This window comes from Corvus brachyrhynchos, unplaced genomic scaffold (genome assembly GCF_000691975.1).
Source record: "Corvus brachyrhynchos isolate BGI_N302 unplaced genomic scaffold, ASM69197v1 scaffold200, whole genome shotgun sequence".
Classification (NCBI taxonomy): domain Eukaryota; kingdom Metazoa; phylum Chordata; class Aves; order Passeriformes; family Corvidae; genus Corvus; species Corvus brachyrhynchos.
In genome coordinates, this window is record NW_008236184.1 from 5596282 (window position 1) to 5609310 (window position 13029).

The 13029-nt window shown below is 42.1% G+C and overlaps 1 protein-coding gene across 1 annotated transcript in view; it reads right to left on the reverse strand.

Moving 5' to 3' along the window:
* Positions 1-13029, reverse strand: part of MAP2K5 (mitogen-activated protein kinase kinase 5) — a 120406-nt gene that overhangs the window by 94863 nt on the left and 12514 nt on the right. The window contains exons 4-8 of the mRNA XM_017738578.1: positions 12751-12820; positions 9045-9085; positions 8251-8318; positions 5231-5279; positions 262-326 (exon numbers count right to left, since the gene is read on the reverse strand). Of these exons, the coding sequence (XP_017594067.1) occupies positions 262-326; positions 5231-5279; positions 8251-8318; positions 9045-9085; positions 12751-12820 (293 nt within the window). The remainder of the gene's footprint in view (positions 1-261; positions 327-5230; positions 5280-8250; positions 8319-9044; positions 9086-12750; positions 12821-13029) is intronic.

Consider the following 13029-nt stretch of genomic DNA (forward strand, 5'->3'; position numbering starts at 1 on the left):
GGAATTGCAAATCCTGGAGGCCAATCCATGATGCTCCAGCACATCCCAAGTTCTACTTGTGAACCATTAACTTGTTACCCAGAAAGGACTCAAAGCTGCGTTAAAAACAAACTAAAATGCCCTCAGAACGGTTTAAAAGTTTATACTACGAATTCCTTTCCTGCACAGCAGCAAGGGCCCATCTATACCCCAAAGGGTAAAAATAAAAACGCTGTTACATTTGAATTTTTTCCCAGATTTTCAGTGAAATCCCCCACTCACTTGTAGACTGTGCCTCCGTTGCCGTGCCCGAGGATGTCTCGGTATCGTATGTCTTGTTCATTCATCTCCACAAGAAAGAAAGAAAAACAAAAGAGATGTCATGCTGTGGATGGAAATGTCAAGGAAAAGCAACTCCAGGCCATAAACAACAAGCAGTCTGGGTCATTTCAAGTTCAGCTGCAAGAACGAGAAGATCAATACAACATTTGCTGTCCAATTTATAAAAGACGATACCAAGGGACAAAGTGATGGAAAGTTTAATGACAATTTGTTTGCCTGGGTCATTTCATTAAAGTTTGATAAAAGGTGTCAAAATGGAATGATATAATATAGCTCAAGAGGGTCAGGGCACAGATACTGAGAGGAAAAGGGGCTCCAGAGCAGCACATAACCAGAGCCAAAGTTGGAGGTGAATGGAAACAATCCGACAGAAACTGGCAGCTGGAGTGTGCCTGGAAAAGTTTATGATTTATTCTGGAATCAGCATAATTGATCCTAATTGAGTGGCAGCTCTGTCAGTGGGGTTGCTCTGCAGAGCTCCATTTATGCAGCTTTTATCTAAAGCACTTCTTTTAATAAAAATAATCAGTCTGGAATTGCAATAAAAACCATTTTCCTTGAACTACACAATGAATTCTTCACCTCCATCTTTCTGCTCACTGGGACAACTCAGATGCTCAGAAATCCAGCAGCAGCTGATAAAAGCACTGCACACTGCAAATTCCTGAATTTGGGATCCTTTTTATATGGATTTTACAACAGATCATTATATTGCCCAAGAAGCAATTCAAATGTAGAACCACAGTTCAGCCTTCTGGACAAACAGAGTTATTTGGATTTTGCACAAATGAAAAAATCCCACTAAAGATATTTTGGAATGCACATTTATACTTTAAAATATAAATGTTTTAATCAGAATTAGTTCTGGGCTCAAAGCAATTTTCTCTTCCAAATGTTTGGGCAAATCCTGCTTTGAAAAGGTATTTTCCTAGGAAACATTAACTCATTTTCAGTAATTACTTGTATTTTATGGGACACCAAGTTAAATATTTCACATAATTTGGCCTGGCTGCTTAAAGATGTCATTTTTGTGTATTAACACAAGCGATGATCACAAGCTCAAATGTCCCAAAGAGTCAATACTCAGCATTTCTAATGACCAGAAAATGAAATATTTTATTGATTTAAAAGAAGTTGTAAGGACAGAAATGATTAATCCAAAATTGATGTCCTTTTCTTTCACTACCTGAGCAAAAACCTGGTTTCTCCCTGGAATTTCTACAGAGTGTTGGGAAAACCTGAGTTGAGACAACTCAAAATAGAAGGTGATTATTTTATGACCCATTTGTGGTTAAACCTGGGCCAGGTACCTTAGGAAGGGATGAAATGGCCCATTCCAACACCAAGGTTTGTGATGAAAAGCAACATTTATCTCACTACTGAAAGCTCCTTTGCTTATTGGATTCATCAGAAAATGCAAATAAAAGGGGAAAAGGCACCTCACGAGGAACAATCGTTCATGAATAGGATTTCAAATATGTAAAGGATCTACAGCGGACCCCTTGCACCAAAAATAATTTCTCTCAGGGTGCAGACTTGGTAATTTTAAGTAGTTTTGCTCTTCCAAGCTGGAGGACCTGAATTCTCCAGTCTTGGAGGTAACAACAAACATTTGCATTCCCAAAAATGTCCTTCTAAGCCAATCACTTGGAAGAGAAATCAAATGAACCCACAAAGCCATGAATAAATTTGTATTTTTGTTTCTTGTGGGGGAAAAGAGAAGAATTTTTGGTGGTTACTCAAGTTATAAACAACAAATTGAGCAGAACTGGAGACATAAAGCACATTTCCCCTTTTCTCCTGCTTTATACTCACTGGGAAAAGGGAGCATTGTCTCCACATCATTCCCTAAAAGACAGGGGTAGGAGCAGCTCCATCCTCTGTGCCCAGCACAAAGGGCAACCAGAAGCCCAGGGAAAAACAGGAATGCTGGGGTGGAGGGAGGATCTGCAGCTGATGGGGAGATAAAGTGTGATTTACTGGTCAAATAAAGATGCCAAAAGCACGGGGTGATTTATTTATTTTACTGGGAAAACTGGATTCTCCATCATAAAACGCTCCCCTAATAACCACGGGCTCGGCAGGAAGGGCTGGAATATTAAACCTGCAACCCCAACTTGGATTGGCTGCCAAAATTCAGGGAATTCATGGAAAAGCAAAGCAGGCTCCAATTAGGGAGTAGCAAACAAAGCATCCCTCGTTCACACCTGGCTGGGGATGAAATCAGGGTGTGTCTCTCATAAATCATTAAAAGCAAAATGCCCAATTAATCCTGACTGGAGCAGGAGCTGCCCTGGTGCCGGGGCTTCCCGAGTGGAGGCAATCATGGATTCACGGAGCAGTCACACTCCCGGAGAAGCCAATTGAGGAGATTTAGTAAATCCCACTTTATAGAGCAGAGACTAATCGGGAAACACGAGCCAGTCAAATGTTTCTTATGAACTGTTGACACTATATCAATGCTGAATCAATTGGTGGCATTTACTCTGAGTGACAGAAAAGAAATAAATATTTATATCACATCACCTATATCAATGAACCCGGGCAGAAAGCTATTTCTAACCTGTCAATATTTGATTATCTTGAAGAATCATGTCCCCTTCTTTTAATGATTAATATGAATTCCTTATTAAACCTAAATGGAAACTACTAGAGGAATATCATTAGGAATGCCTCAAAGCAGAAACTGCCAAAAAATAATCAAAAATAATGACCCAGGCCATGCTTAAGTAATGGTAAGTGTGACTTAATCCCCCCAAATGAACAAAAGTTAAAATTACCACTAGAAAACCATCTCCAGTTGTGGATCTGTGACCAAATTTTGCAGAACACAACTGAAATCATTCACTCTCAACAAAAAGCAGATTAACTCCCATCAGGTTGACTAAAAGGTAGTATTAAAACTGATTTTTTTTTTTCAGTGGGTTTCAGTAACATTTTTAAGATCATAAGAAGAAGTACTTAAACCCAATTAAAAAAAAGAAAATAGGGATTAAGTATAAAACTTAATTCTTATTTTCTTTTTAGTGGTTTTAAGTAGCAATTTTAATATCATAACAAGAAGTACCTAATTCCTATTTTCTTTTTTTTTTTTAGTGAGTTGAAGTAACATTTTGAATATTGTAAGAAGAAGTTTGGTTCTAAAATTCAAAACCACAAGGAACAAATCTGTGAATCTATTGCAGGGCACACCAAGCACTTGTTTTTTGTTGTTTAGAACAAATAAAATGCCAAATCCAGCCAATCACAGGGAGATTTTACTCACATTTGGGGATTTTACTTTAAAATGAATCACTAATATCAGAGCAAGCACCACCTTGATTCAAAAGTTCAGCCTCCTGATGCTGGTACTCGCAGAATTTCAAGTCGCCAAGAGAAATATACAATTTACCTATGAATTTTGTAACATTAACAAATCGAGAGCCAGGAACTCGTGAATACTGAACTCAGCCTAAAAGCCCCATGTCCCAGGCGTATTCCAGGGATTCAGCGGCACTGGGCTCCCGTTTTGGAGGGGAACTCCCACTTATCCCCCCCCAAAATGTTCCAGGTGAGGCTGAAGGACACCACAGAGCTCAGCCTTTATCTTCCTGACACGCTCAGCCACAACTCCTTGATTCATGAAATGCCAATGAGGCTTGGAGAGGTCATTGTGTGAAGGCACTGAATAGGCATCCGAGATAATTAAGATTTCAGCCTTCGGAAGGCGGAGGGGAAGTGAAGAGCAGTTAAGAAAATCAATAAGAGTCTTTTATTTGCAGTGACACAGATGTCTCAGTCAATAGAGCCTAATAGGCAGCTCAGAGCCACCGGACAGGTGCCTCCCTCCAAGGCTGCCAAAGGGCTCAGCCTGTGACAAACATTAAAACGTATTTATGTGGCTGCTCAAGAATCTGGGCTCTTTTGGAGGGAGTTTCATTTAACTGTGTATATTTAATGTCACTGCGAGCCCGTCCGTACGTTCAGCTCAAAATGGGGGAAAAAAAGAACGGTGCTGTTTGTCCATAAACATTAAACAGTCAATTTTGGGTGCCAGGGCTGAATGCCTGGAGCAAAAAGAGAAGAACAAGGTGGTGTTCTACAGCTTTGCGTTTTTTTGGTTGGTTGGTTGGATTTTTTGCCTTATTTTTGAAGGATTTACAACACAGAATCATAGAATCGTTAAGGTTGGAAAAGACCTTTAAAATCAAGGCTAACCATTAATTTAACACTGCATAAAGGGCCAGAGTGGCCTTAAAGTGAAGGAGAGCAGGGTTAGATTAGAGGTTAGGAAGGAATTGCTCCCCTGTGAGGGTGAGGAGGCCCTGGCCCTGGTTCCCAGACAAGTTCTGGATTCCCCATCCCTGGAAGTGTCCAAGGCCAGGCTGGACAGGGCTTGGAGCCACCTGGGATAGTGGAAAGTGTCCCTGCCCATAGCAAAGAATCTGGAACAAGAGGATTTTCAAGATGGGCTTTAAGAGCCCTTCTAACCAAAACCATTCCATGATTCTGAAGTGATTCCTTGCAAGAACCTGCTAAATTTTTAAGTATCTACTGCTCTAAACCCCACAGAGGTCGTTCTAAGCGAGCAGTTGACTCAGTTATTTAAAATTGATTAACTTTCTTCCCTAGAAACGTGGTGGCAGCAGCAGCTCAACACGTGTGCAGGGCCTCGATCTATTTGCAGCTAAACCTGATTAGCACATTTTGAGAAATGGGAAGCAAATTGCTGTGCCAATCACAGCAAATCAGGACAGAGGACTCATCCGTGCCATGAGGGTTTCCATGGTCCCCCCCAGTCCTGTGTTAAAAGAACACATTACAGCTAAATGAGCTGTAAGCAGCTCTGCACCATCCAGGGGTGCCAATCAGCCTGGAATGAGGCAGGGACGAGACATCCATGAAGCCAAAGCTCCACCAGAGCACCTACCTGGCCATTGGCAAGGATTTTCTTCAGCTCTGCAGAGGATTTTTTTAAGCTGGAAGAGAACAAACCAAATAAGAAGCAATTATTTTTAATGACTGGGCCGTTTCACTCCGTCAGCCAGAGCGAAGCTGTGAGAAACAAGGCAAGTTCGTGGTTACATATTCTGAAGAGATTAAACTTGAAGGGGAAGGTGTGGGGAGCATCAGTCAGCACTGCCAAGCTGCAGACAGCGGGAATGAAGAAGCAATGAGCAGTTAAGAAAAATCAATGTATTTTTCACCTTTCCACCGCAGCTGGTTTAGACACCTGACTGTACCCAGTGAGACACAACCTATTGTTCATCAGCTCTACGAGGGACAATTTTAAAAAGCTGCTCTCGCATGTCAGGCGTTTCAAAAAACAACAGCAAAATAAGGCTCACATCCAGTTTTCAGGTGCCATGACTTGTTTTAGAGCTCCCCAAGGCATTATTCCTCAGGAATTCCCGTAGATCTCAGCTCAGGGCTGTGCTGCCAGTGATGCCCCACTACCTCCCCTGACCACAGGCTGGAGCAGAGGAAGCAGGAGAGCACAATTCCTGATTTAGGAATCTCAGGATGTCCCTAAATCCCTGAGGGAAGTCCAGCTTTCCATGTGCACCCATTCCAGGTCAATTTGCCGAATCCCTGTGCTTTTTCAGGAGAATCTACTCCCATGGCAATACAACAAAACAAATCACACTAATTTTTTCTAAGAGAACTTTACCAAACCCCAACTCTCAGCTTGGTGAGCTACAGAGTAAAGCCCTGAATGGCTTCAAACCCCTTCCCACCCACTCACAAAATTCTGCTTTTTGCCTCCTTTCCTGACAAACTGTTCCTTCAACACAACAAACTGCCTGGGCAGCAACATCTGCAAAACTTTATCTCAAAGGGACATTCTGCTCTTATTACTGAAGTTAAAAAAAAAAAAAAGTACAAAATAATATATTCTTGAAAGGCCTGTGCACGTGTCTTGATCACAGATCATTATTAACAGGAACAGTGAAAACACAGATTTCATATTTGGTGGCTTTGTTCTTTAATAGGCCTCTTGTTCCACGACTACTTTAAAGAAAAATTAAGTTTTCCAAGGAAACATAAGTTGATCTTGTCATCTTTCATGACTAACAATTTGTGAACATGAAACAAAGAGAGACTTTCAATTACTTCAAAAACAAAACTCCCGGTGCAGAAGGTTTCGGAAAAGGAATGGCAATTAACCACCAGATAAGGTGACAAGAATCTTCTAGAAGCTTCATTTTCAATGCACTTGAAGAACAAGCTCAAAGTACAGGGAGTACTGAAAGCCACAGCACACAGCAGTGACAGAAAGCAGCTTTATTTAGCTCAGATTGGGGGGACTGCAGATCACAAAGACATTCAGATTTATTTTCTTTTAAGAGTTTTGGGTCGGATCCTCACCGCTGCAATGGTTCCCCGAGGGATGGGGCAAACTTAGCCAGGCTGGCTTTTTTTATCTCCACAATCAGCAGAGCCACCAAAGGCAGCAGCAAACTGGGTTTAGGGGTATTTAGATGGGGTTTCCAGTGGGGCAGAACTCCAGCCCTGCTGCTGGATGAGGCTGGAATCTCCCATAGTCCCCACAGGGAAACGGGATTTGTGGGACTGTCCCACCCTCAGGACAGGCCCCCAAACTTCACCCTCCAAACACCACAACTCTGCCTCTCTGATCACGTTCACCTCTGGTAATTCATCTTCTTAATCTTCACAACGTTTCTTTTTTCTTCCCTTTTCTCTCTCAGAAAAGGGAGCAGGATGCTGATGAACGGATAAATGGAATACTACGCACTTATTAGAATAATAGAATAATTTAGGTTGAAAGGGGCCTCCAGACGTTTCTATTCCCATGGTTCAGATATGCTCTTGCAGGAAGAAGATGGAACCAGACTCTCCTTATTTCTTTTTAAGAAAACATAAAGGTTTTTTGTAGGTTTTTAACACCAGTATTGAGTATTATGACTTTCATATAATAAAAAGGAGTTTATCCTCCAGCATTTAAGAAACAAATCCCTAGGAAAAAAAGAGAATGAGTTCTCTTGCATTTTAAGAGCTAAATATGAGTTTTCAAATTAGGGCTAGAATGTAAAAAGCAAGATAAAGGGGATGGACTCCAAAATTTTGCTGGAACTGTAGGAAACAGGCACCTAAGCTGAAAAGATTTTAAAAAAATCTTACCTCACACTAAGAAACCTCCAAGCTTTATTTTTTAGGCTATTTGTTATTACAAACCTATGAATGGGGCATCAAACTTCCAAATCAAAGAATCCTGGAATGAACAAGCCACGAAGACCGGAACATGCAGACCTTGGCACTGGACCAACTAAAACCAGTGAGCTCAGCCCCAAATTTCATCTCAATGCTTTTGAAGGACAAAGCCACCTGAAACACCCAGCAAACCCTAATTTCTTTCTGACTTACCCAGCAAACCCTAATTTCTTTCTGACTTACCCAGAAAACCCTAATTTCTTTCTGACTTACCCAGAAAACCCCAATTTCTCCAGCAGCAAACACACAGGAAGCCCCAGCAGCCCCAGCCCAACGAGATGCATGAACGGACCAAATCAAAGAATCCTGGAATGAACAAGCCACGAAGACCGGAACATGCAGACCTTGGCACTGGACCAACTAAAACCAGTGAGCTCAGCCCCAAATTTCATCTCAATGCTTTTGAAGGACAAAGCCACCTGAAACACCCAGCAAACCCTAATTTCTTTCTGACTTACCCAGAAAACCCTAATTTCTTTCTGACTTACCCAGAAAACCCCAATTTCTCCAGCAGCAAACACACAGGAAGCCCCAGCAGCCCCAGCCCAACGAGATGCATGAACGGAGGCGATTCTGCCTTCCCCACCTTGCCAATCCCACTGGAAAAGTTACTCAAGCCCCAGCTCTGCTGGCAACAACCACACACAAGGCTCCATTTTGGTTTAAGGAAAGGAAATGAAAGAAAAACAGGGGAAGGAACAGGAGCTTGGCTCTTACCTATTGCTGGGGAGGGCCTCGGAGGCGGCCGAGCCGCTGTTGTTGGCAGCCCCCGCCCGCGTGTTCACCTGCGGGCAGGGAGAGGAGCTTGATCAGATCCTGTGTTCAGAGGACACCATTCTAATTAACCTGTAATTTGCCATGAATTTCTCATTTCACTAGGAAGGTTAATTAGCTTGTTGCTAGGCATGCCGATGGTTGAGGGCTGTATGTAGGTTAGCAGGCTACACAATTCCGGGGCTGCAACATCCTCACGTCTTAAATAATGCACTAAAAGAGGTGATAAATCCATCATTTACTCTCATTTTAAACACTAAACAATCACTTAATACCTTTATAGTCTTCTCCATGTGATTACAGAAGCAATAAGAAATCAAAAACCTCAAATAATTCCATTGCGGTGCCTTCCGCACTTGGATAAATTGCTGAAATCACAGGAATGTGGGGGGGGTTTAAAAGCTTTGAAGTAGTGGCAGACAGGAGTTGATAAATGAACTACTAAAATTTAAGAACATGATTAGCAGAGGTTAAAAACAAAAAGGCAAACCCATTTTGAATGAAATTATATACACACATTGAGATATATATTGATATAGATATCACAGCCAACATTTTGCAGATGAATCCTTCTCCCACCCACACCAAAAAAAAGAAAAAAAAAAAAAAAAATTCAGGAAAAAAAAAATCTGCTTGTCAGAGCTCAAGAAAGTGCAGTTTTATTTGACATTTCAATAAGTGGAACACAGCATTACAAATCCATCTAACTTTCCTGAAACAATTATTGAAATTCGTACCTTGAGGCCATGTATGTTCCGTTTCCCAGGAGGTTTGCAGGCTGAAACAGTAATTGACTAAATTGTAGAACACATCAGGGCCATTTACAAATTTGCTCAAAATGAATCTTTTAAAAAGAAATGAGGGTGACACCAAAATTAGCAGAGAGAAATGATTGAAAAGTGCCTGGCGAGACCCAGAGTGGGAATTACGGCCCAGGATTTTTAACTTGCAGGAGTGAGCATTTATAAATGCTAAGAGCTTTCTGACACCATGTAATATAAATTCTAATTTCTGCTTAAAACACATCACAATCAAGAGAACTGTTGGCTCAAACGATGGGATTCTTTTTGTAATTCAAATTCCAATCTTGTGTCGCCGTGTTTTCACACGCTGGGTTTTTCCCTGGCATTTAACAGCAATATTTGCAAGATGGATTTTCAGGGAATCAGCTGCCACACGTCTTGAATTAGGCATTTTGTCAGAGGCACTTTGGGTGAAACGGGGGAAAACGCGGCAGGGACAACAGCAGTGAGCCTCCAAAAGGTAAACACTGAATAAATGCCACCGAAAACGCCACTTTTTGGCGACAGAGGTACAAATGTGGCACTTTATGATGATGTCTGGCTTTAGAGGGATGTGCTGCTCGAGGAAGAAGCCTTTTCCTGAGGTGCCTCCAAGTGAACATTCCCTGCTCTCCACTCGGGGATGTGCTTTTGGCAGACACAGAAGCTACAAAGGCTCCGAGCTCCGTGTCCCAGGCAGTTCCCATTTCCCAGCTCCGGTGCCCTACAAACGCTGTGTTAAAGGGGCTGTCACTGCTGATTGATGGCCTGAGCAGGCAGGAATTTGATTTTTCTCTCACTCTGTGCACGTGCCTCGCCCTCCCAGTTTTGACAGCAGGAACCAGAACTATTTATTAGGCAGAAGGACACAGGTGATAGTCATTAAACACATCACTGAGGGCCACATGCCTTTCAATGACATTAAAAATTACCATGTGCATCTTAAAGAGGCAAAAATATTATGAGATTCTGGGCATTAAAAAAATAAAAACCAACCAGAAATTATAAATTATAAATACATATAAGCCCATTCTATTTTGCCCATAGATTAAAACTGACGTTTTGAACACGATAGTCAATCAGTAATAATTTTTATGGTTCATATTTGAATGATGTGTTCACCTTGCATTCCACAAATGGGATCTAAATAACATAGGTAGAAGATAGAGACATAAATATATAAATATATATATAGATATACATATAAATATATATAGATATACATATAAATATATATAGATATACATGTGTGTGTACATACATTTTTTTATAGATTTATCACATACAGATGTTTCTTTTCAATATAAAACCCCCCTCTGGCTTTTACTACCTAAATGGCAATAATAAACCTATTAAAAAATAGATAAAATACCAAAATTTTTTCCCCTTTAAGATATTTTTATCATGAAATAAATAAAGCACAGCCCAGGGAACACAGGATGGCACACGGAAATTGACTCCTGACAGGATTTCTATGGAAGACAGGAGTTTTTGGGAGCTGACTGGAAGCAGGAGCTGACATTTCCTCAGAAGTTAGAGAGGCAGAAAGGGAAAAGGATTCAAAGGACTTGCAAAGAAATCTCTTTAAAGGGAAGAACTTGAAATTAGAGGCAGAAAGCTGCACGTTGCTGATGGGGTTTTCAAGTGCTGAACGTGGAGAGCCACGGCCAAAAGGGCACAGAAGAAAAGTGCTTGTGCTAACAAAATTTGGGATGTTCATTAAAGAGGCAGGACAAGAAGGCAGGGAAGCAAAAAGGACCAGGAAAGCACATTTTGTTCGATATTTCAGAGGAGCTGCAGAACTCAGGGGTGGGTTTGGGGAGGGAAAACGCGTTTTAAAGCTCTAACCTAGAAAAAGAGGTGTTTTAAGAAGGTGATTTGGGAAGATGAAACAAAACCTGAGCTCTGGAGCAATTTGGAGAGAGTGGGAAGGAGGAAATACCCAGCGGAAACCCAGAGCTGAGCCAGTGCTGAAAATCTGGAGGTGATAAGGGGGGATTGAATCTGGAGCAGCACAGGGACAATTCCAAGTCTGCCCAGCCAGAGGAGATTGATTATCCTTGGATGCAAAGCAAACAGGAAAAGGAGGGAGCAGCAGGATTAGGAATTGGTATGGCTGATTCTGCAGGAATGAGCCAAAAGGAGAATCTAGGAGAGGGTTAAATCTCAAAATGTCCTTTAAACCCTAAGGTGTGTCAGGTACTGACTTACAACAAGGGATGGAGGGCCAGGACACAGGGAATGGCTTCCCACTGCCAGAGGGCAGGGATGGATGGGATATTGGGAAGGAATTGTTCCCTGGGAGGGTGGGGAGGCCCTGGCACAGGGTGCCCAGAGAAGCTGTGGCTGCCCCTGGATCCCTGGAAGTGCCCAAGGCCAGCCTGGACAGGACTTGGAGCAACCTGGGGTAGTTCAAGGTGTCCCTGCCCATGGCAGGGGTGGGATGGGATTTAAGGTCCCTTCCAACCCAAACCATTCCAGGATTCCACGATCTGCACCTGGCAAGAAGCAGGAGACCCTTCCCTCTCCAAGCTGCCCCTGCTCTCAGCAGGACACAGCTCCCGGCTGGTGGCTCTGCAGTGCCACAGCTCAAACATCTGGGAGGCCCCTCTCAATCAGACCCTGCCAGCCTGAGCCAGAAAAACATAATTTTCCATATTCCCCTTGAATTCCTGTCTCTTTTCCATAGGAGCACACGGAACTACCAGGAAACCCAGCCTCCTTTGGAGACCTTATTAACACGTGTTTGAGGAGGCTGTTGGTTAATTGCCCAATTCAAACTTCAGAGAGTTGTAAGTAATGGAAGTGCAGAATGTTTAATTGGGAGCCTCATAGTATGATTATTTGTATAATATCAGTTAAGTGAGAAGAGTTTAATTTTTAATTATTTCAATTAATTTATTGCTGGGAGATTTACTTGGAGAATTTCAACCTTCTCTGTTTCATCAATTAAGAGTCAGAGATTCAGAGCCTGGCTACTGAGATCTGAATGAATTATGTAATGCATGAGGCTTTTTTTTTTTTAACCATTATTTGAGTTCAGAGAGAGCACTGCATTCCCAAAAACCCAACGAGCTGCCTACGGATTTTTTCCAGGTTGGAGATGACCTATTTATCAATTGCCTCAGTCCACAGAATTGATTACATCTCTCCCTGTTCAGGAGAACTATTAAAGTGCTGTGAATATTTGGATACCACTGCTAAGTGCCCAAATCTCAGCTCAAAACGTGTCCTGGCTGGAGCTCCTGTGACAGACACGTCCCCACTCCCACAATGGTGACAGAGCCATTCCCCAGTCTGTCAGGCTGATTAATGACATTAAAAGAGTCTTGAAAAGCCCAGTTTTCATAAATATCCAAGATTTCAGTTATTCATCTGCTTTGCTTGGAGTACAGGCAGAGCCATCACCAATGAGTATTTTAAATGTACTTAAATATGTACTCTGCAAACCGACTCTCGTTAGCCTAATTTACTCCAGGAAATTAGCTATTTTATATGCAATAAATGTACTTCTCTCCACACTCCCCACCATAATGAATTCTTCTCTCCAAATTAGGAGGGAAACATCATGCTCTGTGCATTTAAACCTCCCCAAAACATGCCAGGGAACCGTGTCAGCACCAGGTCTTGGGGCTGTTGATTAGGATTCGCTCAGCGTTACCTCGTGGGTAGATCTGGAGAGGCTCTATCAACTGTCCATTCACTTGCTGCTCCATCACAGTGGAGTAATACTGCAAAGAAACCCAAGGAAGAGATGACTCAGTGACCCAGGAGCAGTAAAAGCACTCATGGATTGGTTAATTCAATGTATTTTAATTTTCTTTTCAATTGCCACAGTGCCCATCAGCCTTCAGACAGTTCCTTTCCATCTGCAATGTTCCCACAACAAGAGGAACTTACACAAGGAGCTGCGGTGCCACAGGGATCTGTTCCTGGCTCA